The 23,888-nt window shown below is 39.7% G+C and overlaps 3 protein-coding genes across 3 annotated transcripts in view; all 3 read left to right on the forward strand.

The window, feature by feature from the left end:
• The window catches only part of LOC149550607 (uncharacterized), a 291,830-nt gene that overhangs the window by 131,781 nt on the left and 136,161 nt on the right, over nt 1-23,888 (forward strand). The window contains exons 6-9 of the mRNA XM_089793598.1: nt 5,481-5,703; nt 6,911-7,018; nt 7,127-7,196; nt 7,525-7,649. Of these exons, the coding sequence (XP_089649724.1) occupies nt 5,481-5,703; nt 6,911-7,018; nt 7,127-7,196; nt 7,525-7,649 (526 nt within the window). The remainder of the gene's footprint in view (nt 1-5,480; nt 5,704-6,910; nt 7,019-7,126; nt 7,197-7,524; nt 7,650-23,888) is intronic.
• On the forward strand, nt 17,495-19,578 carry LOC149550608 (uncharacterized). The gene is made up of 5 exons (XM_089793599.1): nt 17,495-18,120; nt 18,243-18,475; nt 18,584-18,736; nt 18,822-19,222; nt 19,327-19,578. The coding sequence occupies exons 1-5, from the start codon at nt 17,498-17,500 to the stop codon at nt 19,492-19,494; spliced, it is 1,578 nt and encodes a 525-aa protein (XP_089649725.1). The 5' UTR covers nt 17,495-17,497; the 3' UTR covers nt 19,495-19,578.
• Nucleotides 19,537-20,576, forward strand: LOC149550609 (uncharacterized). Its single transcript, XM_089793600.1, has 2 exons — nt 19,537-19,732; nt 19,865-20,576. The coding sequence occupies exons 1-2, from the start codon at nt 19,699-19,701 to the stop codon at nt 20,437-20,439; spliced, it is 609 nt and encodes a 202-aa protein (XP_089649726.1). The 5' UTR covers nt 19,537-19,698; the 3' UTR covers nt 20,440-20,576.

The following is a 23,888-nucleotide window of genomic DNA, read 5'->3' on the forward strand; positions in this document are numbered from 1 at the left end:
CACTTGCTGTGGTGTCCTTGTTTTTAAATTGAAATGGCATTCCTTTACCGAGTGTCCGAGGATTTGACAAATTTCACAAAATTGATCTTTCGGGCAGGATCCCTTCGTATGGCCTTCTTTCTTACATTCCGTGCACCATAGGTCATTGCCCTTAGTTTCCTTCATGTTTTTGAATTCCTTCATCATTCGCATCATGTCCTTCTGAAGAGCACGGACTTTCTTGCTGCTTCCCTCGTCATTGTCGCTGCTATCTTCTCCTGAAGGCTCATCGTTATCTGAATCCGATGAGCTGGTCTTCTTCTTTTTCTTTGTCTTTTGGTCACTTTCGAGGTTCATTGTCCGATTGTACGCTTCAATGTATGTCAATGGTGGCACGATCTTCATCTTCCTCCGCAGCTTCGGGTGAAGGCCTTCAATGAACCATCTTTTTTGGAGCCCATCTGCTGGTTTATTCTCCATTTTACTGATTAAGTCCCTCAAACTCCTGGCAAAGACCCGTACAGTTTCATTCTTCTTTTGCTTAGTATTGAATATCTCTGCGACAATTTCATTATCATCACGCAAAAGTTGAAATTCTGCGATGAACTCCTTCTTAATGTTATCCCAACTATTTAATTTCTGTGGATCGGCATCAGTAAACCAATCAATGGCAACACCTCGTAGGGTAGTAGGAAATTGTCGGATCCATTCGTTTGTATCTGTTATGCCATTTTCCCTCCAGATCGTTTCACATGTTTTACAATGTCGAATGGGATCAGCTGCTTCATCACCATCAAATTTAGGCAATTTTTCCTTCGGACCTGCCATTTGTTGTGTACCTGTGCTGTTTTGCACTCCCGCGCTGTTTTGAGCACCCGCGCTGTTTTGAACACCCGTGCTGTTCTGCACACCCGCGTTGTTCTGGATACCCGCGCTGTTCTGTACACCCGCGCTGTTCTAGACACCCGCGCTGTTCTGCACACCCGCGCTGTTTTCTGCTTCCGCGTTGTTTTCAACACCCGCACTGTTTTCTGCTTCCGCGCTGTTTTCAACACCCGCGCTGTTTGGTGAAGAAGAGGGTTCGTCAACCGAAGCTGTCTGTTCCGGAAGTATATCTCGGACGAAGAGGTCACTCCACGCTCGTGCTCCTTCGGCACCCCGAGCCGTGCGAGTCGATCTCCTTCCGTCAGGATTCTCTTCCCGTGGCGTATGCAGATTCATAAACTCCTCCCTCGCTTCTTCCACCAAATCAAGCCATTGTCGAGTCTCCTTCAACAATCCTTCCGCGCTCTTGCTTCCGTCGAAAATCTTTTGAAACCTCCTTCGACGCTCTATCTGTTGAGCCAAAATTAAATTTTCCTGCGCAACGCGTATGTCATCTTTTTCCTTCAGCTTACTCTTATCTTTGTTCAACTGATTCGGCATTTAATTCATATCCGCCTGCCTGCGTGCCAGATCCATCGGGCAACGACGCCAAATGTTTACCGTATGGATTAATTAAGCAACGCACACAGGAAATAGACACGAATACGAACAACAAACAGAAGAACTCTTATAATTATTCGCATATACCATCAGTACATCATGCTTTTCTCCTATCATAATCATGATTACAATGCTTCCCGAAGGGGTTATAAATACTTTCCGAAGAACCTTCCCGAAGGTATTGGTCGGCCAAGTACATTATACCCGCTACAAACTGGTTTACCCGTCGGCTACATAACAAGACTTCTACTGAAGGGACCCGTCGGCCGATACACAATTTCCTTTCCGAAGAGACCCGTCGGCCGATACACAATTTCCTTTCCGAAGGGACCCGTCGACCGATACACAATTTCTACCGACGACACCATTTAAATTCCAATTTGCCAAAATTGAAGATTACATATGAATTGAATTGAAAAAAATTTGAAGTTTGACTGACTTATTTGGATGCTCAACATTCGTATTAAAAACTTCATTGTCCGTTTAGATAAAATCCCTTTTTTCTTCATTTAAACTGCACTATCACCATTGTTTTTCCTTTTTCAACAACATTTTTGTGCATGAAGCAGCAATTACGACGAGAGAATAAATTTCTGTGTGCCTGGGTCTTCCTCCCATGCTACAGTGCCAATGAAGAATGTTTTTTTGCTGGCATGTTGTGTTCATGGTTGATTTGAAATATATGTGAGATTTCAATTAGCAGGCGAGCCACAGACGACCAAATCTGTTCATTTAAAATGGGTATCCTTTGAAATTTGTGAGGCTTTCCATGCGATTTTCTCTGCAAGCGGCCACGATTTAGAAGGATGTTGCTCAAAGCAGACAAATTTTGTTGCTGTAAAGATTTTCTTTGTCTTGGATATTCTTTTGCCATTAATGATAAACCATCAAGATTTTTTTCACTTCTCTTGATTGAGCTATGGCAGGAAGACAAATTTTAGTACTCTTTGAGACGGCAAAATAGCTATGTGTTCACAAGATCAAGAGTAAATTGGTTGCTATTCCAATTTCAGAAATGTGCAGTCAAATAGAAGAAATGTGCATTCTCATAATGAATTCTTGGTGAATCAAACAATCCGAACATAATTCCAGAAACCTAATTCTTTGATAATCTCAAGTAGTATTCGTATGTCCGCTGTTGCGGTTTGTATTCTTAATTTCTTTAGTTTTGGTTATCTCCTCTTTATACTTTTAGGTGAAAAAGTACCAAAAATACCGAATACCCCCATCATACGAGGGAGCTGCCCTTCTCAGTTTTAGAGTAAGGTTGTTATAAATTGTTATTTGATCACAATCTCTCCAATTGTTGGAATGGTTGTCACTGTTCACAGGCCCTACGGGGTCATTTTCAAAGAAGCAATTGCAGTGAGAAATCTGTTTACCAACAGGGTGTATCAATATGGAGTTCAATGTTGATATATCAAATGTGCTTTTGGGTTTTGAAATCTGCATAAAGCAGTGCTTATTAGAAGTTTATTGAACAAAGTAAATAATACTGCAGTTCTTGTGCTCACTGAAGTCTTCAAATTCAGACCAACATCATCTACAATTAACTGTAGCTATGCACTTTAAGGTCAGAATTTATCAACTATAGCATTGAATGTTTGAATGTATATTGAGCTACATGTATAACAACTGTTCCTCATATCAACTATGAATTATGCTGTGATTACAAGCTATTTGTGAGAGTATCTCTGATCCTTGATGTTAATTGCAGCTGTTGTACATAGTTAAAACTCCAAAATATTATTTATTTTTTCTGTTCTACTAAATGTTCATGTTGTAAATATGAGCAACACAACAATTTTACATTATCAAAAAGAAAACACAGTGATTTTAAGTTTTAATAGCAGCTACTCTCAATATTTGTACTCTTTAAAGCCTCATATTTGGTTTCTTGGAAAGTGTTTGATGAAATGCTACTGTTCTGAAACTATGAAATTTGAGGTTGTTAAAATTTGGTAGGGGTTATTACAAATGGACCCCAGTCTGGGACACATTTAATTGCAAATTTTTCGTGGGTATTGCTTCTGTGATTCAGTTTTTGTGCGTTGTTTTTGGCAAATTTCTTAATCCGAAACCCTAAATCAAGCACTCACAATGTGGATACTTATTTAAAATAGATGGTTCTTAAAATTTTGATTTCAGCAATGGTATACTACTTTTCTTGCAGATTTATATGATAAAAACTCTTTAATTCTCTGCAAATTTGATAGCGTGTTGTGTGTTTATCTAGTATTAATTAAGTTGTGCTGTCACATTTTCAGTGATCATTTAAAATTTGATTCATGCATCACTCTTGGTTTTGTCGTTGTTCAACTTTGCATTTTTTAGCTAGAGCTATTCAAATTTGTGACTTTAGAATTCAACTATTTTAATAATTGTCACTTTTTACTGTTGCTAAAACAATTCATTATTTCATTTGATATTCTTGTAGTAATTTTTTGGAGTTTTGGTTTTCTGTTATTTGTATTCTTGGTGGTCAGATATATTGAAGCAGAAAATTGATCGCTTGAAGTAATGGATAGTCTTCCTTATTTTACCATATTTGATGTTAAACTTATTTCTGAGCCTTGAAGCCAATTGGAAAATGGTACCATATCCAAATTTGTTTCCCTACGATGGCAGGGATTATCACTTACCATATACATGTCAAAATATTAGGCAAGCAAAATTCCTATGTTACCTGGGGACGCGTTTCCATCCCTAAGCCTTGAGTTTTAGAAACCGTCCCTATTTTGGGGACTTGGGGACGGCCAGAAACGTTTCCAAGCCGTCCCCACCCAAGAAAGAAAATCGGAAACCCGTCCCCGAAACTTTGGAAATGGTCAACGCGTTTCCAGATGGTGTTGATCGTACTGGGGACTCCATAGCTGTTTCCCATCCGTCTTGGGGACTGCCTGCTTTAAAAAAAATATTAATAGATGGTAAATCAGATTTCTATTTGATATTCATAGTGCAGACCTTGAAATGATTGCTGCTGGGCTGAGGAACACTCAGATTGTTTTCAACTTTGATAATGCTCCGATAGCAGCAATAATTGCCAAGAAATAAATTGTTGTAGTTGATTACTGCCCATAGCAGCAATAATTGCCAAGAAATAAATTGTTGTAGTTGATTACTGCCCAAACAAGATGGCTGCTACCCGTCTAGGAAGATTTGGCACAACAAATTCGGTTTTCCTCCAAAACCCACAAGAAAGGGCTCTAAAGTCTAATGTATGACAGATTGATTCTCTCATTTGATGTCATCCTATGTTCCAATTCTTAGACAATGATTTGATTTGATGCTATGTTCTATGTTGATTTGATGAATGAAATCGATAATTTTAAACTATGTTGCTATGATGAATGTGACAATGTTATGTAATTCTGAAATTCGTGAATATATATAGCTGTCCCCTCCCGTCTCCTATTTTAGACCAAAAAAAAAACTGTCTGGGAAATCTGTTTCCTCATCCCCCCGTCCCCTTGTCTCAGAAACTCAGGGTAACATATCAAAATTCCCTGAATGAGTTGAAGTATAGTTGAATAAGTGTATGCCTAATTAGGGCATTAATAGTTATTCAAAATGAGCGTAGCAGAAGTAGTTTCAGATGAATAATTTTTTGTCCACCTATTCCAACTCTAAGGTTCACATCCTCCTAGAAGAGCCATGAAGGAGTCATGTTGAGAAATTCTTTCCGTTGCCTGATGTTCTAAATAGAATATGTCATCATCTAATTTTCTAGTGAGAACTATTGAGATAATCATTAATAATTTGTTTATGAATTCCAGCTCGGGGAGTTACATGTAGATTTCAGCGAAATTTCAGCCTAATGGAATAACTGACTTGGTGCACATATTTGTTGAATAGAGAATTAAATTATATTCTGTTTTTTTGCAGTTATTTTAGCTCATGCATATAGTTTCAAAAGGTGTATTACCAAACAAGGAGAGTGTAGGTTAAAACAAAATTTGCATTGGTCAGACTTTTTTTCTTATAGATATACTTATTCTTCATCTCTTGTGCTGCAGCTTGGATGATGTAATGGGTCTTGTTGTGTCAGTAGGAATCCCCAAGAAAGTTATAATTGAGCTGAAATTCTGGCGACCAACCCAGTATTTTGTAGAAGACAGAGATAATTTTATTTCCAGTATTGCTCTTTTGATGGATACAAGAAAGAATCGTCGCTTCAGCATTCATCAGGAGTCATTCTTATCAGGAACATTTCCTGACAAGCCTCACATTGTTTACCAGGTACCACGGGTACCCATTAGTGAATATGTGAATTCATTATGGTGGCTGATGAATATGCATTCAAGTGGTGTGTGCAGGACTAATGTATGCTGATGATGGTATAATTGAGTGAATTGAAATGATTATCTATACAATGCACGTTCCAGGCATTCTAATATACTTGTAACAGAAAAATATTAGATATAGCTGGTAGATGATCTTCATTTGTTTTGAGAAAGCATGCAGTTTTCCTATATCATCAGAGCGATTTACAGACTGACTTTTGAGTTTTATTACTAAAGATACATTTATCAGTATGGATGGGTTTAGACATATTTTTGGTTGAGGTCCAAGTATAACATATATAAACTATGTTTGCATAGATAATTTTCAACCTGTCGTCTGTAGATTTATCAAAAGTAACTCAAACTGCTACTGATCTTACTTTAATATTTCTTGCATCTGAGAGATTGTTTTATTTTGAGGATTCACTTTCACGCAGTATGGTCCACAAAATGATTCAAATGTTCAGATATTGAAGCAAGAGGAATTCATGAATTTTTTATTATGTGAATATTTACCCTACCCGAAGTCCATCTGAATTTAATTATATTTAAATTTAATATAATATTGTCTTATTTTAAAGTCGTATGGAGTTAATTTAGTTAAATTATTCAGTGATGTTAAACTATTTGGACAATTTTGCTGATATGTTGCTTCTATTCAAAAATTAATAATTATATAAGGTGAAATTAATGTCAATTTTTTTTTCAAATTTTTACACTTGCTAAACTTCATCCAAATTCTATGATCGCTCAACTTGAATTTGAATTTGAACTTTGTGACGTAGACCAATTCATATATGCTTAAATGAGACTTAGGTTTCTGATTTGTTATCACAAAGCCAAGAGAAGCTAATTCTGTGCGAATCTAAGGAAGACTGTATAATAATTTAAAACTGTTGTATAGAGTATAACGCCGTGTCAGTTGACGTTCCCTAACTATTTTATTTCAAATCACTGCACCCATTATCTACCTTGATTTCAGATTATTTGCCATTCTTTTATGCAATTCTTGATTGGGATTTTACATAGCTGTATACTTCCATTATCCTCTATGATTACTATTCACATTCAAAAAACTGAAAACCTCTTTTGATCCATTATTTTATATAATCATTTAATGAACTTTGCTGAGAGTGAGCTAACCTTTTTAGTTTTCATTACAGAGTGAATGTGAAGCATTTTATGTCAAGCGATTAGTGGGCATCTTCAGTAGCTCTCAGAACCCTCAAGTTCTACGTGAAGTCCTTAGGGATTATGCTTGCCATATTCATGTAAGCAATCATTCTCCTTTGTGTGCACAATGATATATGTTTCCAATATTTATGGGTAAGGAGGATGCTTATTAAATGAGTTTAATGTGTTTCTCATTATTTTCTCAGGTTGGGGAGTCTCAATGTAATGATGTGAGGGTCATTAAGATTGTCACTGATATCTTGGAAATTTGTATACGTAAGTATATTATCATGCAATTTCTTTACCTATCTTAACACGCAATAAATATGTTATTAATATGCTCAGTCAGAATGGGTTCTATGTTTTGCATGTGGTATTCAATACTAACCATCGGCAGTTAAAATGAGTTTCAAATGTTCTGGTTACAAAAATAATTCATAATAATCCATGAAATATGCCATCTGCATTACTTGCGAACCATAGTGGAAAGGAATGATATTTATTGTGTGCTGTGTGTCTCACTACTACTAATTGTAATCTCGGTTAAAGCATATATGGTTAAATTCTTGTGCCCTTCTTTTGAATGCAATTCCTATGAACTCAGGAAAAACCCCTCAAGATATGCATTGTGCAACATTATGCTGCACTGTATTGCGCAGCCTTTTTGGGTCTCGGTGCCTTTTTGAGATTTTGAAGACAATTCCAGAAGTTTTCACAGTTCTATTACAGGTGCATTTCTTTGACTTATTTCTGAATGATAGGGTGCCAAGTAAAGGGATGAATCCAAACAGTGAATTTAATGTTTATATACAAATTTGTCATGAATTTCTTTTTCCTGCAATGAATTTTAATAGTAAATTATGATTAGAAATGCTTTGGGAATGGTGCAACTTTATTGTTCATATTAGTTTGAATTCAAAATGATGTCATTTCTAGATGAGTAGTTATAGACTGTACATGCTCTTTTGCTAGTCTTATTCAAGAGCACACGGTCCAATTAATGGTTGTTTTGTATGGAAATAGAATACTGAATTGGAAATTGCACAAACCATTGTTGGAGTAGCGTTAAGATTCATGTTTCACTACTCTTTTATGCTGCAGATGCTGTCTTTTATACTGATTTTTCACTCTGCCCCAGGAAGTTTCTCAGAACCATGTTATATTTGGTCCTAAACAATTCAGAAGAATGATCAGATAGAACATTTTTATTATTTGGTTATCAGTATTTGTGTTTCCATATTCTTACAGGATGTGGGAATAAATAAAAAGTTATTTATGTTTGATTCAAAATTGGCATTTGGCATTATAATTTTTTCCACAGTCGTCATTACAAATTTTATATTCGTTACTTTGTTGCTTACTATCTCCATGCTTTAAATTGAGAAAGATTGAAGTTTACAGTATCAATTTCTTATGTTTTTCGACTGATTCATTAATATCACAATTTCATCAAACGTCCATACTAGTAATAGCTATCTGTGGTTTAGTTGTTAGCAACTTACATGAGTATAGCACAAGTAACTTCTCTAGTCAATAATACCCAGTCTCAACACTGACACCAAGCTGTTCAGGCGCCCTGTTAAAGATAGAAACCCTGAATACCTAAAATATGTGCATACTATAAATGGTAAGTGTACCAAACTCATCCAACGAAGATAAATCCTAAGTATCCCTGACCTCTAGAATGGGAAATCACCTCTGGGTTTGCCAACTGAGACCCTCTAACCGGCTTAGCCTACGAGGGCCACTGATAGACTAATCCAAGCCACGAACAATGGTGAGCTAAAAATAGGACATTAAACTATGATATGGCTCTTTTTTTTGTGATTTTAACTATTAGTTCTTGCCACTATGTTAAAGTATTGGATTGATGGTTAATTGCTAGCAACCTGATTGTCCCAATTAAGCAAGTGCTCAATTGAGCATATTCAAAATGGAGAACAATGAATTCAGGTGCTGATTTTGTGATTTTGTAATCACAACATGGAGGCAACACTACAAAACTTAATTGGCAAAGTTTTGTTGTCATGTCCCCTTTCTAGCGACATGATTTCCATAGTAGATTTGCCTATCATTGACTCTCGTAGGCAAATGTTTTGAAGAGAGAGTCATAGTTAAGCCTACATCCAGTTGAGTGGGGCCTACATGTTCTAATTTTGAGTTGAGATTGCACTTTTATTTTATTAAGTTATTTTATAATAAAGTGCATTATAATAAGATTTTATAAAAGATGTTTCTAGAAGTTCCTAGTGACTTCTTTGGAAAGTTAATAAATTGAGAGCTGGAGGCATCCATTTGGGCAGGATATTTTGTGGATTCATCTTCTAATCATATTGGAGCAATTTGTAGTCATTTGGTCTGCAAATGTTCATTAGATCTTTGGGAACGAAAACTCCCTTGGATTTGCATAACTGAGGAAGTGAGATATCTTCTGAAGGGTTGCACTTTGGAGCTAGCGTTCAGCTATCTCAAGTTGGATTAATTTGCAATATTGAAAGATTTGTTTCAAGGAAGTTTCTACCTACAGCCTCTGAGGGTTTGATTTTTGCAAGTGGAAGGGTGATTACAATTAGCATTTTATATCTCCAAACAAGCAAATTCGAGCAAGGTCTGATGCATTTTATTGGGATTTCGAATTGACAAGCAGGGCCTCAAATTATAGCTCGAAACTTACTGTTTGGGCAGTACTTGTTTGACAACTTGAGTGCTGCCGACCCTTGGTTCAGGCACCCCTTTTTAGGGTGTTTTTCGTCATTTGTTTGGGAGTCAAAAAATTACAAAAAAAATCGCAAAGCCTAATCTCCTAGGATGCCATATTAATCGCAGGTGTTATTATTAAATTTTTGGCAAAGGCAGCTCATACTTGCTTCGATTTTCATTGGAGATTGGGGCGCATCATTCGTAGGGTTATGCTGAAGGTGCTAGGAGTTATTGGAGGCTGGGAAGCAGCTCAGATTATTTTATTTTCCTCACCTCAGATCTGAACAGGGGCGACTTCTTCAGAAATTTGTGTAGGTTGCATATGGTCTTCAACCTCCGGAATAACCACTGTTTCTTCATAAGGAATGCAAGGCGATTTCCTAAAACAGGTTCTTTGTCATTTTAAATGCATATTAGATAACATTTAGCTGCTTAGTTAAGGGTACGGCTGTATGTGATATTCTGCTCATTAATTTACATGTATTTGCCAAGAGTCTTGGCTATTTGACATTAACATTGTAAATGGAGATATTAGTAGCTGATCTCAATAGGTACTCTTGCAAATGATATGATGCGTGGCAAGTATTTTACAAAATGTCTATTAGCTGTAGCTTGTCTTTGCATACCTAATTTCCCATATATTTGCATACAAATCGAAAAAGAATTGCATATTTGCTTGAAGATCAGATTGTGGGCATCATAAGGGGTGTTTAAATTAGTCTTAGCATCCATTTCTATCAAGCTACTTCAAACTGAAACATTACATCAGTAAGCTCCAAGGCTGCATATAAACTATTTGACGGAATTACAATAGCAATCAGGGTTAATTGTGGTCAGATTTAAGCTGGGCTTATTACATTTGTAGTGTATATAGATGCAGTAAATAAGGGTTTTGCAGAGAAAATAGGAGCAATACAAAGCAGTTTCACTTTATCTGTTGTTGCTATGAGATGGTTTCAATATAATGTGGCCTATCTATACTGGAACAACAGATTTTAATTTTTATTCCTTAAGATTTTCATTGAGTTTTGACTCTGGCTGTGATAGATAGCAGAATCTCATCACTAAATAGTGAACATGAACAAAAAGAAATATAAGGGTCACATATCTTTGAGGCTTGCTGTCTAATATCCTCAATGTCTTTACCGATAGCTTATGACCCTAATCTGTTTCTCTTCTGCACTTTGCTTTTTTGCATCCTCATTTATCTTGTCCAGTTTCCTTACCAGTTAAGTCTGACTTATGTCTTATCCCATTTAATTTTGGCAAATGCATGACCATATCAATTTTAATGAGTTTGCAGTCTTCTTTCTCTCAACAATCTATGTTTTTCTGTCTCTAGTCTATCTACGCTGCCCGTACCCTTATTGATTAATAGTTTTGTTGGCTCGTTGGATTTTCCAAGTGGCTCAACATTATGACTGAAATATTTATTTTAATGACTCTTCCTGGGTGCCTCAAATGTTATGACTTATCATATTTATTTAAATTTAACATAAGCAATGGTTAATCTCAGGTCTGGGACTTTTGGTGTTGCATTTAACCTTAGAGTTAGTCCTTTATTGGGTATACCAAGCAGTGCATTAAAATTGAGTCATAATAATTATGAAGAGGTTTATAATCTTTACCTTCGTGCGGTAAGAGGAACTTATCGCATACAGACAGAAAGTAATGTACTCACCTCAGAATGTAGAGGGAACTCAATAACATTTCATTCATTCAATGATCATCGTCTACAATAGTATTTCCACACTTTCATATCTCGTTCTATAAAGAGACTTAAGACACATAATGCTTGAAGGGATGGGAGGGGAACCATCGCACCTATGTAACTCCCTCAGTTATGTCTAACTGTTTAACTACCCAACTTTCCCGAAAACATCATGCCCCCCGAAAAGAAAGTCGTCTTTGGACAACAACATACAAAATGTCCGGGACGGTAACAACAAAATGGGAATGATGACAGCTATAGAATATATGACTAAGAAGAAGAAAAAGGGGCATAGGAAGTGTCCTTGAAAAGAATGTCTGCTGATCCATAGTAGGCGAGCTACACCGTGGGTGACTCCAATTGTGCACGTAGCTCATGAATGTGTGTAGTTCTTGCCTTCAGCTTGTGCTGTGTAACCGTTTGAAGGTCGAGGGTGGATTTCACTATCATTGGAGCCTCCTGAAGCTTTCTCTCCTTCTCATTAGCTTCCTCCCTCACTTGGACCATCCTAGACTCTAAAATTTGTCTCTCAGTGCTAGTCGCTGCCAACTGCTGCTCTAACAAGGCTGTCTCTCTGGCCCATTCTTCCTCAATAGCCATGCATGCGGTCTTCTCGACCTCCATCTCCTGGTTACATTGAGCTAAGTCTCGCTATAGTGCCTCTAATTTGGTTGTTAGCTTCTCCTCTGCTTTCGGTGTATTGGCCAATGCAGCCTCATGTTTAGTGGAGACATACTTTGATTGCCTCAAAGAGTAGTACCCCTCACGGAAAGCCTCCTCTATCTAACAGGTAAGAGCCTATACCTCGATCTCTATTGCTGGCGTGGGGACAACCCATGTTTGCAACATCTCCGAGTTCTCCTCAGCGGGCCAGAACCGCTACTCAAAACATTCCATAAAAGGTGCAGGACAATCTTGTCCCACAAAGGTAAGGAGACGCTGTAAGTCCGCAGTCACACCTCTCAAGGCCTAAGTCTTTGCGACAGACATCCTCAAGTAACCAAGTCTGCCAAAGATGCTTCTACCTCATCTTCCTCCAATTGCATCCCTACCTCGACCAAGTGCACAACCTTACCCACCACCGGGGTCTTATCCACCTCATGCACTATTGGCTCGATAACCGACCCTTCTTTCTTGTTCTTCTCCATAGGTGAGTACTCAACCTCTACACCTAAGGACAACCCATGTTTCCAACATCAGTGGGTCTCCTTAGTGGGCCATAACCCTTGCTCGAAATATTCCATAAAAGTTGCGAGACAATCTTGTTGCACAAAGGTAAGGAGATGTCGTAAGTTAGCAGCCACACCTCTCAAGGCTTGAGTCTTTGCGACAACCACTATTCGACATCCTTTGGTAACCAAGTTTGCAAAAGATGCTTCTACCTCATCTTCCTCCAATTGCATCCCTACCTCGACCAAGTGCACAACGTTACCCATTGTCAGGGGCTCATTGACCTCATGCACTGTTGGCTCGGTAACCAACCCTTCTGTCTTGTTCTTCTCTATAGCTGAGTACTCAATCTCTACATCCATGATCTTTGGAGGTTCCTCTCGTCGTGGAGAAAGAATTGCAGAGCCGACTGATTCCAAAAGTGACATCGTGAATCCTTGCTTAAGCCAATAACTCATGGTTGCCTTCGAGGGACCTGTTCGAGGTGGGAGATCATCTAAAAGCTTAGTATCAATAGTGACTATGACATTAGACCCTACTACCTCTAGATGAACTTGGCCCTCTAGAATATCCTGGCTACTCTCTTGCTTGCCACCTATCACATTCCTTCTCTCCAATCCTACAATATCTACCACCTCTGCCATGGGCACCTTGGGAAGGTCCCTTAGCTACCACCTGTGTAGGTGAGGCCTCACCCTCAGCGGCCCCGAGTGCTTCCAAGGGTGTTATTGCCTCTACTTCAATTGCCGAACTCACCATCCTCGTGGGAGTCAAATGTGTTGAGGACGATAGAAGAGGCTGCATGAACTGAATCAATGGGTTAGGTTCCATCCAAGTGGACTCCTTTTCTGCTAAATCACTATCATCCATTGTCGAGTCACTACTAGAAGCCTTTGCGGTGGTGTCCTTGCCACTATCAACATCTTCGGGGTCAGATTCCTCTATGATTTGCTTATGCCTCTTTTGACTCGTCATTGCCCCTCCAATATCCAAATACTACCAGTAAAAGATGGAGTCTTTCCGGCTGCCAATTTGCATTGGAACACTAGTTCCAACGCATCCACAAGAATTTCCCACTGTGTAGCCTCCAAAATATAGGCCAATAGGCTAGTGGATCATGTAGAATGTTTGGTGTTTCATGGTCATAAACTCATACATTGATGCCTAGTCATATACAACTCTGTTCATGAGGCCATCCATATCAGTTATTTGTGGTAAAGCAATGTCTAAGGCCCTTATTGCTCCAGTAAGTCTACTTTTTATTACATCAAGTATGCATTGCCAAGGGCCCTCTGCAATAAATTCCTTTTGGATGCCTTTACCCTTGGTTGCCTTCACATTGGACTCTAACTCTGCTTGGGTGAGGAGACTGGAAATATGGTTGATCCAAAACTCCTGCCATTCTTGTGTCATTTTTTGTGTCTTTACCTTGACTTTGTGGCCATCTGCCCCTATATGCCAAAGACCCTTGTGAAGTTGGCAACTGTGAGTGAAACCATTATCACATGCTTTTGATACTCGAATTTGCTCTTCCTAGTATACCTGTCAAATATATTAATCATTATCCATTGAGTAGTCTCAAAATTCAAGATAGGAAATGGAGGCATTTGAATTGCATAATGAACTCTAGGCTCCAAGAAATTTTCACCTCATCTGTCTCAAGGGCTTCTTGGCACCACTTTCGACATTCTAGTCCATTGAGTCCTTCAAAGGTAACGGTTTGATATGTAACCTGTTCCTTTTGGGCAGCCTTCTAAACCTTAGGCCGTATCTTCTTTTTGCTACTCGCGGTTGCCTGCATTTGTCTTGCAATTCAAACTCCTGAATGTAGAAATTTTACCTTCTTGTCCATATCTGAAATCCCTACTTATAATTGTGTTTTCCAATGTCTTTTACTGGCTGAATGCAATTTGATTTCTCTTACAAATTGAGAAACCGCTTAAGTAACTACTTATCCTCCTTTCTTCTTGGAGCGCCTTCTTCCTTCTATCTAATGTTACTTGTGATTTTTCGAATGCTTTTGTAACCGTACGGTGATTTTTTGCCTCCAAATGCTTGTCTTTCGTTGATGTACGTATAATGTTTATAGTTTTGGCTCTTCAGTGCATCTATCAATATGCGCTTTGTGTCTTAAGTTGCCATTGAGGTTATTTTTTAATTTTATTTTGTTTTTAATTTTTTTTCGTTTTAAAAAAAAATTGGTGCCCAAGTCTAAATTATTCCTTCTATCCGCATGCGAACTGTCACCTCTCTAACTTTCCTGCTATTGTCTGTAAATATTGTGTAGCCAACAGGGTGTTGTAATCGGTAAAGATTTTGTGGCCGATGGGTTCATGATGTCGGTAAAGATTTGTAGCTGACGGATAGATTAGTATTGTTATGTAGTTGATGGACTCCTTCGGGAAGGTTCGGCGGGAAGTATTTATACCCCGTTTGGGATCATTGTAAATCATCGGATCTTATCCTAGCTTATCTGATCTTATGCTCTATATGTAATCTCTTGGCATATGCGAATGATAAATGGAGTACTGTTGTTTCTGTTCTTGTTCATAGTCTATGTGCATTAATCTATTGATCTATGTGGTAAACATTTGGTGCCGTTGCTTGATGGACCTGGAACAAAGGCTGGAATGACAACTAATGCCGAATCAGTTAAACAAAAATAAGAATAAGCTGAAGGACAAAGATGAAATCCGCACAGCTCAAGGAAATTCAGATGGAAGGGAATCGACTCGCACGGCTCGGAGTGCCGAGGGAGCACGAGTGTGGAGTGAACTCTTCGTTTGCGATATACTTCCGGAACGGGAAGACCCTTCTTTACTAGAGGACATAGTTGTTGGAGATAAGACAACTGTTGGAGAGACTCTCGGTGTGGGAGTAGAGATTGCCGGTGTGGGAGTGCAGACCGTTGGTGTGGGAGTGCAGATCACTGGTGTGGGAGTGCAAAGCCACGGTGTGGGAGTGCAAATTGCCAGTGTGGGAGTACAAAGCGCTAGTGTGGAGTGAATAGCACCAGTGTTGTAGGACCGAACAACGCTCGTGCACAAAATTCAGTAGTAATGGTGGGACCAAAGGAAAAGCTACCAACGTTTGATGGCAATGGTATGGCCGATCCAATCCGACATTGTAAAATATGTGAAACGATTTGGAGGGCAAATGGCATAATTGATACAAACGAATGGGTTCGGCAGTTTCCAGCCACCCTACGGGGTGTTGCAATCGACTGGTTCCCTGATGCAGATCCCCAAAACTTAACCACTTGGGACAACCTTAAGAAGGAGTTTACTGCCGAATTTCAACTGTTGCGTGACGACAACGAAATTGTTGCAGAGATATACAATAGAAAATAGGGGAAGAATGAAACAGTCCGAGTCTATGCCACGAAGTTGAAGGACTTGATCAATAAAATGGAGAATAAGCCGGCTGATGGGCTACAGAAAAGATGGTTCAATGAAGGCCTTCACTCGAAGCTGCGAAAGAAGATGAAGATCGTGTCATGATCGTCATACACTGAAGTGTACAATTGGGCAATGAACTTGGAAAGTGAGTCGAAGACGAAAAAGAAGAAGAGTAGCTTGTCGGATTCAGATGACGACACATCTTCAGTAGAAGATAACAATGATGATGAAAGCAAAAGCAAGAAGGTCCGAGCCCTCCAGAAGGACATGATTCGTATGATGAAGGAATTTAAGAACATGTAGAAAGAAACAAAAGGCAGCGAGCTATGGTGTACAGAGTGTAAGAAAAAAGATCACACTAAAGGGTCTTGTCCAAAGAACTAGTTCTGCGACAAAAGAATGTCCCTTCAACATGTAAACTAGAGGACCTCAACAAGTGTTCCTGACACAAGCAGCTTCCACGTTAGGAGGGAATGGAAACACAAATATTGATGGTGCCACTTCGGGGGGGTACAAAAATAATAGCAGAGGGCAAAACAACAACAATAACAATGGCAGCTGAAGTCGAATTCAGTATGATGCAAACGGCCGATCGATAGTTCAATGCCAAGCATGTAATCTGTGAGGCCATTTTGCTCGGGATTGTACAATGTCAAACACACCAAAATTATTATGCAAATGGTGCGGACCCGACGATCATGAAGATGTCAAGTGCCCGAAGTTTGGAGTAAATCTGATCACCATCAGGACAGATGAAGAGGAGGTGCTGGCAATCACGTGGAAACAAGCAAAACTATACCTCAACCTAGCGGAGGAAAAGAAGAGGTTGGAGGAAGTACGGAAGGAAATTGAGAAAGCAACACAGGCGGAGACATCTTAGTTGAAGGCATAGTAACGAGAATCGCCCAAAAATCGCCTGAATCGGCGATTCCGCGACCCGATTCATCCTGCGCAATTTTTTTTTTATCATGAATCGGTATCGCTGATTTCTGGGCCATGAATCGCCTGAATTGCCGATTCAGGCGATTCATGTAAAAATCGCCAAAATCGCTTTAAAAAATCGGCTATGAATCGCCCGCGGCATGTAAAAAGGGAAGTTGAAATTTTTAAAAAAATCACTTGTTTTTGACCTATTCTCTTTGTTATAACCCTAAAGGGCCTTCTATTTGTGAAGCATGAGTAGAAGAGAGGAAAAGTGAGAGAGAAGAAGAGAAAAGAAAAGCCATAGGTTTCCAACTGGCAAGAAGGAGGAGCACCAAAGAGATCAGCAGGCCATGTGGGGAGCCCATCAATTGCTTTGGGAGCATTAAGGAGCCAATATCAACACTCCTCAACTCATTTGCAAGAGGTAAGTGCTTATTTTTTTCTTGCATGTTAGTGTATTATGCATTTTTTGTTAAATTTTCAGTGTATTATGCGTTTTTTGTTAAATTTCTATAGTTTTCAAGAATTTTAGTGTAAATCTTGAATGTTCTTTATTTTTACTAAGTTGCAAGCTAGGGTTTGTTGTTTTCTAATTTTTATTAGCTTCAAACTTTGATATTTTACATAAATTTTTTTATTGCAGCAGCCTTTGCTCTCATTTTTCACAAATTCCAATGGGTAAAAAAGATGAATGTTGGAAATATAATGAAGAGTTTCCTGGAAGAACCAAATATCAAACAAAATGCATGTTTTGTAAAGAAAAAATAACTTCCGGGGGTATTTATAGATTGAAATTCCACATTGCTGCTATACCTGGACATGATGTTACAGTTTGCACTCACCAAACTCCTGAGGCAAAACGCACTTGCTTAATGGCATTAGAAAAAATTGAAAAAGACAAAGCAAATAGGAAAATGCAAGTTGAAGGGTTAAGGGGTATTGGCTCCCATGTTCCCGCATCCGCAGCCTCATCCACATCTGCATCTGCATTTGCATCAGCTTCCGCATCCGTAGGTTGTGTTGGAGAGGGTTCTTCTAGGCCTCCTTTTTATCCTAGTTCTTCTACTCGTGCTAGTGCTAGTGCTAGTCGGTCACATACTGAGACAGAGTCCCACACCAATCTATTGCAGCCTAGAGTGCAGAAAAACAGAATGGATAGTTACTTTGTGCCCCGCACTACTCCTGGTTCCCAACCCACGCTTGAGGGCATGGGTTTGAACAAGGAGATTCACGATGCTGCCAGAAAGGAGATATGCAAATTTTGGTACTTTTGCAACATTCCATTTATTGCAGCCAGGTAATTGATTATTTTTTCTTTGTTTTCTTTAAAGCTAAAATTAAAAGTTAAAGTAAAACTTTAATTATATCTACTTGTTTTATAATTTGAGTCTTTGACATCTAAACTTTTATTTGTGACAGGGCTCCTTATTGGCAGAATATGATAGATGCGGTTGCTATTTGTGGTCTGGGGTTTAAAGCCCCAACTGAGGTTGAGTTGAGCGGATACCTCCTGGATGAGATGGTAGAGGACATGAGGGTTGACCTTGAGGAGAACCGAAAGGAATGGATTGCAAAGGGTTGCACCATCATGACTGATGGTTGGACCGATAGGAGGAATAGAACACTCCTCAATTTTCTTGTATCCTGTGGAGGTGATTGATCATTCTACTTTCCTACATACATTGTAAATTTTGATTTGTTGAATGCTAATTCGTTAATGATCCATTTAATATTATAATTCGTTGTTTTGTTAATTGTAGGATATACCATGTTCATAAAATCCATTAATGCTTCCGCACATGTGAAAAATGCCACATATTTATGTGAGGCTATTGAGGAAGTTATAGCAGAGGTGGGAGAACAAAATGTGATCCAGGTGGTGACGGATAATGCAACAAATTATGTTGCAACAGGTAAACTTTTAACTTTGCAAGTTTTGAAAATAAATTTATTTGAATTTTGAAATTTGAGTTTCTAATTGACTTAAAATTGTTGTAGGTAAACTTTTGATGGAGAGGCACCCCACTATATTTTGGTCCCCTTGTGCGGCACACTGCATTGACCTCATGTTGGAGGAAATTGGCAAACTTGAGTTTGTCAATTCATGTGTGGAAAGGGCAAAAAACATATGCAAATTCATTTATAATCATGCATTTGTCCTTAGCACAATGAGGAAGTACACAAAAGGCAAGGAGTTAGCTCGCCCAGGTATCACGAGGTTTGCCTCGAATTTCATCACCTTGCAGTCCTTGTTGACATCAAGGGATGGATTGAGGAGCATGTTTGTTGGGCCGGAGTGGATTTGCTCTTCCTATGCTACGACCACTGTAGGGTTAGATGTGGCCGATTGCATATTTGATGAGGATGGTTTTTGGAAACCGGCTACAGAAATCCTTAAGGTAAATTTATTGCAATTTAACATTTAGTATTTTGCTTTTACTTTAAGTTATATTATTTTATATTTAAGTTTTGACTCAAATTTTTTGTTTTACTTTATATGTAGATCTCTGAGCCTCTTGTAGCTTTGCTACGAACTACTGATGGGGAGAAGCCCTCTATGGGCTACATAAATGAGGGCATGGATAGGGCCAAGGAGGCCATTAGAGCCCAATATGCAGGAGTGCAGGAGAGGTATGGTCCTATTTGGGACATCATCGATAGGAGATGGTAGAATCAGCTCCATCGACCCATCCACGCAGCAGCTTACTATCTGAATCCGGCATTTCGTTTTCGTCCTGAGTTCAAGGTGGATGCAGAGGTTCTCACTAGCTTATACACAGTGATTCAGAGATTGAGTAGCGATGAAAATAGCGCTGCTGCGATTGTTGAGCTAGACCAGTTCAACAATAAGGAGGGGCCACTTTTCTCTGGCAGGATGGCCATAAATGCTCAGACAACACTACAGCCAGGTAAAAATTAAATAATATATTCAATGTTCATGAATCTAGATTCTAAACTTAAAGTTGATTATATAATGCATTAATTTTAGAGTTGTAATCTGTAAATAAGATTAATTGTTTTTGTTTTTTCCTTTTGTTCAGATAGATGGTGGCAAATGTTTGGGGCCACAACCCCAAATGTTCAAAAAATTGCCATCAGCATGCTGAGTCAGCCGAGCATCGCTTCTGGATGTGAGCGCAGTTGGTCCATGTTCGAGTACATCCACTCGAAGAGGAGAAATAGGTTGACAGTGCAGAGGTTGAATGATCTTGTCTTTGTTCATTACAACCTTCGTCTTAGGATCAGACAGATTTTGGGCGCTGACTCCTCTCCGATCATTCCAGAGGAGATTGATCCAGAATCAGAGTGGATCACAGAGACCGTGGACCCAGTCTTCATTGAGGAAGACCGCGCATGGGTTGACCAGGTGGATGTAGAGGCTAAGGTTGTGGCCAGGGCAGAGGAGGCAGCTAGAGCACGTTCAGGCATTGGTAGACGCACACGCGCATGCACAGATGCAGGCCCTAGCGACGTTATTCATGAGCCCATTGCCCATGCAGGGGACATGGCTCGACGGTCCTCTAGGACCTACCTTACACGCCTTTCTCATAGGCAAACTGGATACTCAGAGGCTGAGGTTGAGGCTGCAGCAGAGCTAGAGGATGATGAGGCTTGAGCTGGAGCCTTGTTTTTATGTTTTGTTTACACTGTATAGATATTGATAGTGATACTGAATCACTGATAGACATATGTTTCAAACTTTCATGGATCTTCATCTTAGATTTATACATACATTTATGATTTGATGTCTAATAGATCTTCATGATTTCATCTTACTGATTCTATGATTTGAATCATTATGATCATTTGATTTTTATTTACTTCAGCTAGCATACAATCTACATTTTAGTACATAATGATAACATAGTTACATATGTGATGGATTTTATGTTTCATGTTTATGTATGTTAGATTCTCTTTGATGATGTTATAGTGTTTTTAAGTTATATTCATTAAAGGGTGCATGAAATAAGTCTTAAATTGTTAAAATCTTTACATTTAAAGGGTTTTTTCAAATTTGCTGATTCATCGCCGATTCACCGACGATTCACCCCCAATTCACGATTCGATTCGGCCGTGCCGATTCCGATTCACGTTACTATGGTTGAAGGACACCGCGAACACATCACCAAGGAACTGCGCAGAATAGAACATCGTGTGCCAGATATTACAAACTGAGGTACCCGTCAAAATAAGTGATCTGTTGCTCACAATGCCTCAACTCCGATCGACACTCACAAATATCGCGCTAGCTGCTAAGTTACTAGGAGAACCAGGAAGAGGGAAGGAAATTGCCGCCGGTGGAGAAGACCCAATGTTGTTAGCCCTCACATCCGGATGACATCCAACAGTCGTCGAGATGGGGATTCTGGGAAATGTGTTGACGGATACAATTGTTGGTGGAGGGTCCGGCGTGAATGTCTTACCCGAGGATACCTGGAAGAGGTTGGGACAGTTGACGCTGTGGCCATCCACATTTAAGTTGCTGACAGTGGACCAACACGGCATTAAACCTCTCGGCGTCCTGATGGCACAACAGGTGACGATTGGCACACATCTGTTCCTGCTTGACTTTGTTGTGATCCCGTTGAAGAGAAAAGGATATAGCGCCATTCTAGGCCGCGGATGGCTAATTCCAGCTAGAGTTAAACATGACTGGAAGAAAAACACTTTATCACTTAATAGCAAAAGGAGGAAATTTGTCATTGATTTGCACACCCAGATGGTGGGAGAAGAAGCTCTGTCATCAGATTCTGAAGAAGAAGATGAAGGCAGGCAGTGTATGGTACTAGATCAAGAGGGAGTCCTGTGGTTGGAAGGAGGATCAACAGAAGATGATTTGGATTCTGTCAATGGTCTTTACCACTGGCAGATAGAGGACTATGAACTATTCTAGAGGTGCAATGTACTGACAATGGAGGAAGGCCACAACAGAGATGAATTTCCAAGGGAATTCAGATAAATGAAAGAGGGGAGTGTACCGCTGGATGAGACACTCGCCCATGCATTCAATAAGGGGGAGTCGATGAAACACAATGAAGCCACACTACAAACCATGAATTTGGGAGATGAGGTCGATGAGTCAACTTCGAAAAAAGTGGAGTTGCAGTAGAATGAATCAGAGAAGGAGATCGAGGTTACTGTGAAAACAATGACAAAGCAAGAGCTCTTGAAGAAAATGGAGATCAATGAAATGGTGGAGAAAAAAATTGAGAATGAAAAAAGAAAGGGCAAGCGTAAGAAGAGTAAGAAAAGAAAGCGAGCGAACAAAGTAAAAGGAGAAGTGAAGAAAATCACAAAGGAAGATAGAGAAGGGAAGAAAATACTACTGGAAGTAAAGAAGAAAACCATAGTGGAAGAAGGATATACGAAGAAAATCACAAAGGAAGAGGGAGAAGTAAAGAAAATCACACAAGGAGAAGGACAACCAAAGACAACGAAGGTTGATGGAAAAGTAGAGAAGAAACCAGAGGATGATCGAAGAGTGAGCAGAGCCTGCCCGGACAGGGGTCTCGCGGATAGATCCGTGGACACCTTTTCCGTGGGTTGTGTCTCCGCAGGAAGTCTTTTGTTCCCCACAGCCTGCCTTTATCTCCCGCAGACTTTTGTTGTGCGGATGGCTTTCTATTCTTTGCGGATTGCATCTTGGTGTCCACGGGCTTATCTTGTTCATTGGCGGCTTCACTTTTTCAACCACGGCGTAGTGTGGCTTTTCCCTATCTTTTGCGGATTGAACTCCACTGCTCCCTTTCCTTCCATGGACTTGGTTCCTCCACGGGTGACTGTTTTTAGCCACAGATTGACTTTTTGTGATGGCAGCTTTAATTGTTTCCGTGGACTAAGATCCTCTCTAGGGTGTCCTTTTAATTTCCGTGGTCTATTTATAACGGTGGTTTTCAGACTTGTTCTCCGGCGCTCAACACTCTTTTCTACGGATGCTGTGGTGCGATTCTTTCGCAGGTTGCATTGTGATTGTGAGTTGTCTTCATTCTCCCTTGATGACATCTTCTTCCACTCCCGATGGTGTTCTTTCTTCTGCGGGTTCCTTTATTTCCTACACACTTCTCTATCTGCGGACGGTTTTGTAGTTCAGCGGGTTGTGTATTTATGTATCTTTTCGCCGGTCGCATTGTAGTCCCACAGGTTGCAACACTTGTTTATTTTCGTTGAAGTTTCATTCTTCTATCTGCGGCTTCCCTTTTCCAGCACTCATTCGCCTCCTTGGCATGCAAGAGACATTACCAAGTAGCAGATAAAATCTATGGTAGGTGCTGTAGCAAGAGAGAGATGTTATTGCTCAGCGTCTAAACTCATTCTCCATCGGAAGGCAAAAGCAATAGAGCAATTAGGTAGGAGCAAAAAAAAAAAAAAAGACGACGGATTGAAGCAGTTCAAAATGAGTAACACAGGTGCCAAAAGGAAGGGAAAACATCAACAATTGCTAGAAAGAGTGTGGGATTAGAAGAAAATGACATAAATAGTGTGTTCCATGCAGTTTTGTGTGGGTTTCGGAGTGCCCCAAGACCCCACAATGGTGTTGCCCCTCGACCCCGTTAGGGGCATTGCCCCCTAGAGCCCTAGTCGTTGCAGTTATTAGTCGTGGGAAGTGTGACCAATTGATGAGACTTGGAGCTGCTGCAGACATGGAGTGTGTGTACCAGAGGCACTTGGAGTAGGTGTTGGACGTGAGGCTGTCTTGGTGGATGTATAGAGAGCTCGAGAGGAATTGATCATCCAGTTGAAGGCAGTACAACGACACTTGGCTCAGTGTACCTAGAGTTGGCAGCACAGGTGGCTATCAAGGTCAGCGTAGGAACCAGTATTGTGTTAGCAAAGGCTACAGATGCAATGTGAGTTGGAGACCAGTTTGGTGCAGGCACGGGACAAATGTGAAAGGGATGTGACAGGAGCAAATTTATCTTGTTGTAGTTAGTCAGTTAATGTATTTTGGTTGTTAATTTGTCTAAGATATTTTGTAATTGTTGTCCGGAGACGACTTTTTCTTTGGGGGGGATGATGTTATCAGTAAATATTGTGTAGCCGACGGGGTGTTGTTGTCGGTAA

This window comes from Cupressus sempervirens, chromosome 7 (assembly GCF_028749045.1).
Source record: "Cupressus sempervirens isolate cs-2001-9-10 chromosome 7, ASM2874904v1, whole genome shotgun sequence".
Classification (NCBI taxonomy): Eukaryota; Viridiplantae; Streptophyta; class Pinopsida; order Cupressales; family Cupressaceae; genus Cupressus; species Cupressus sempervirens.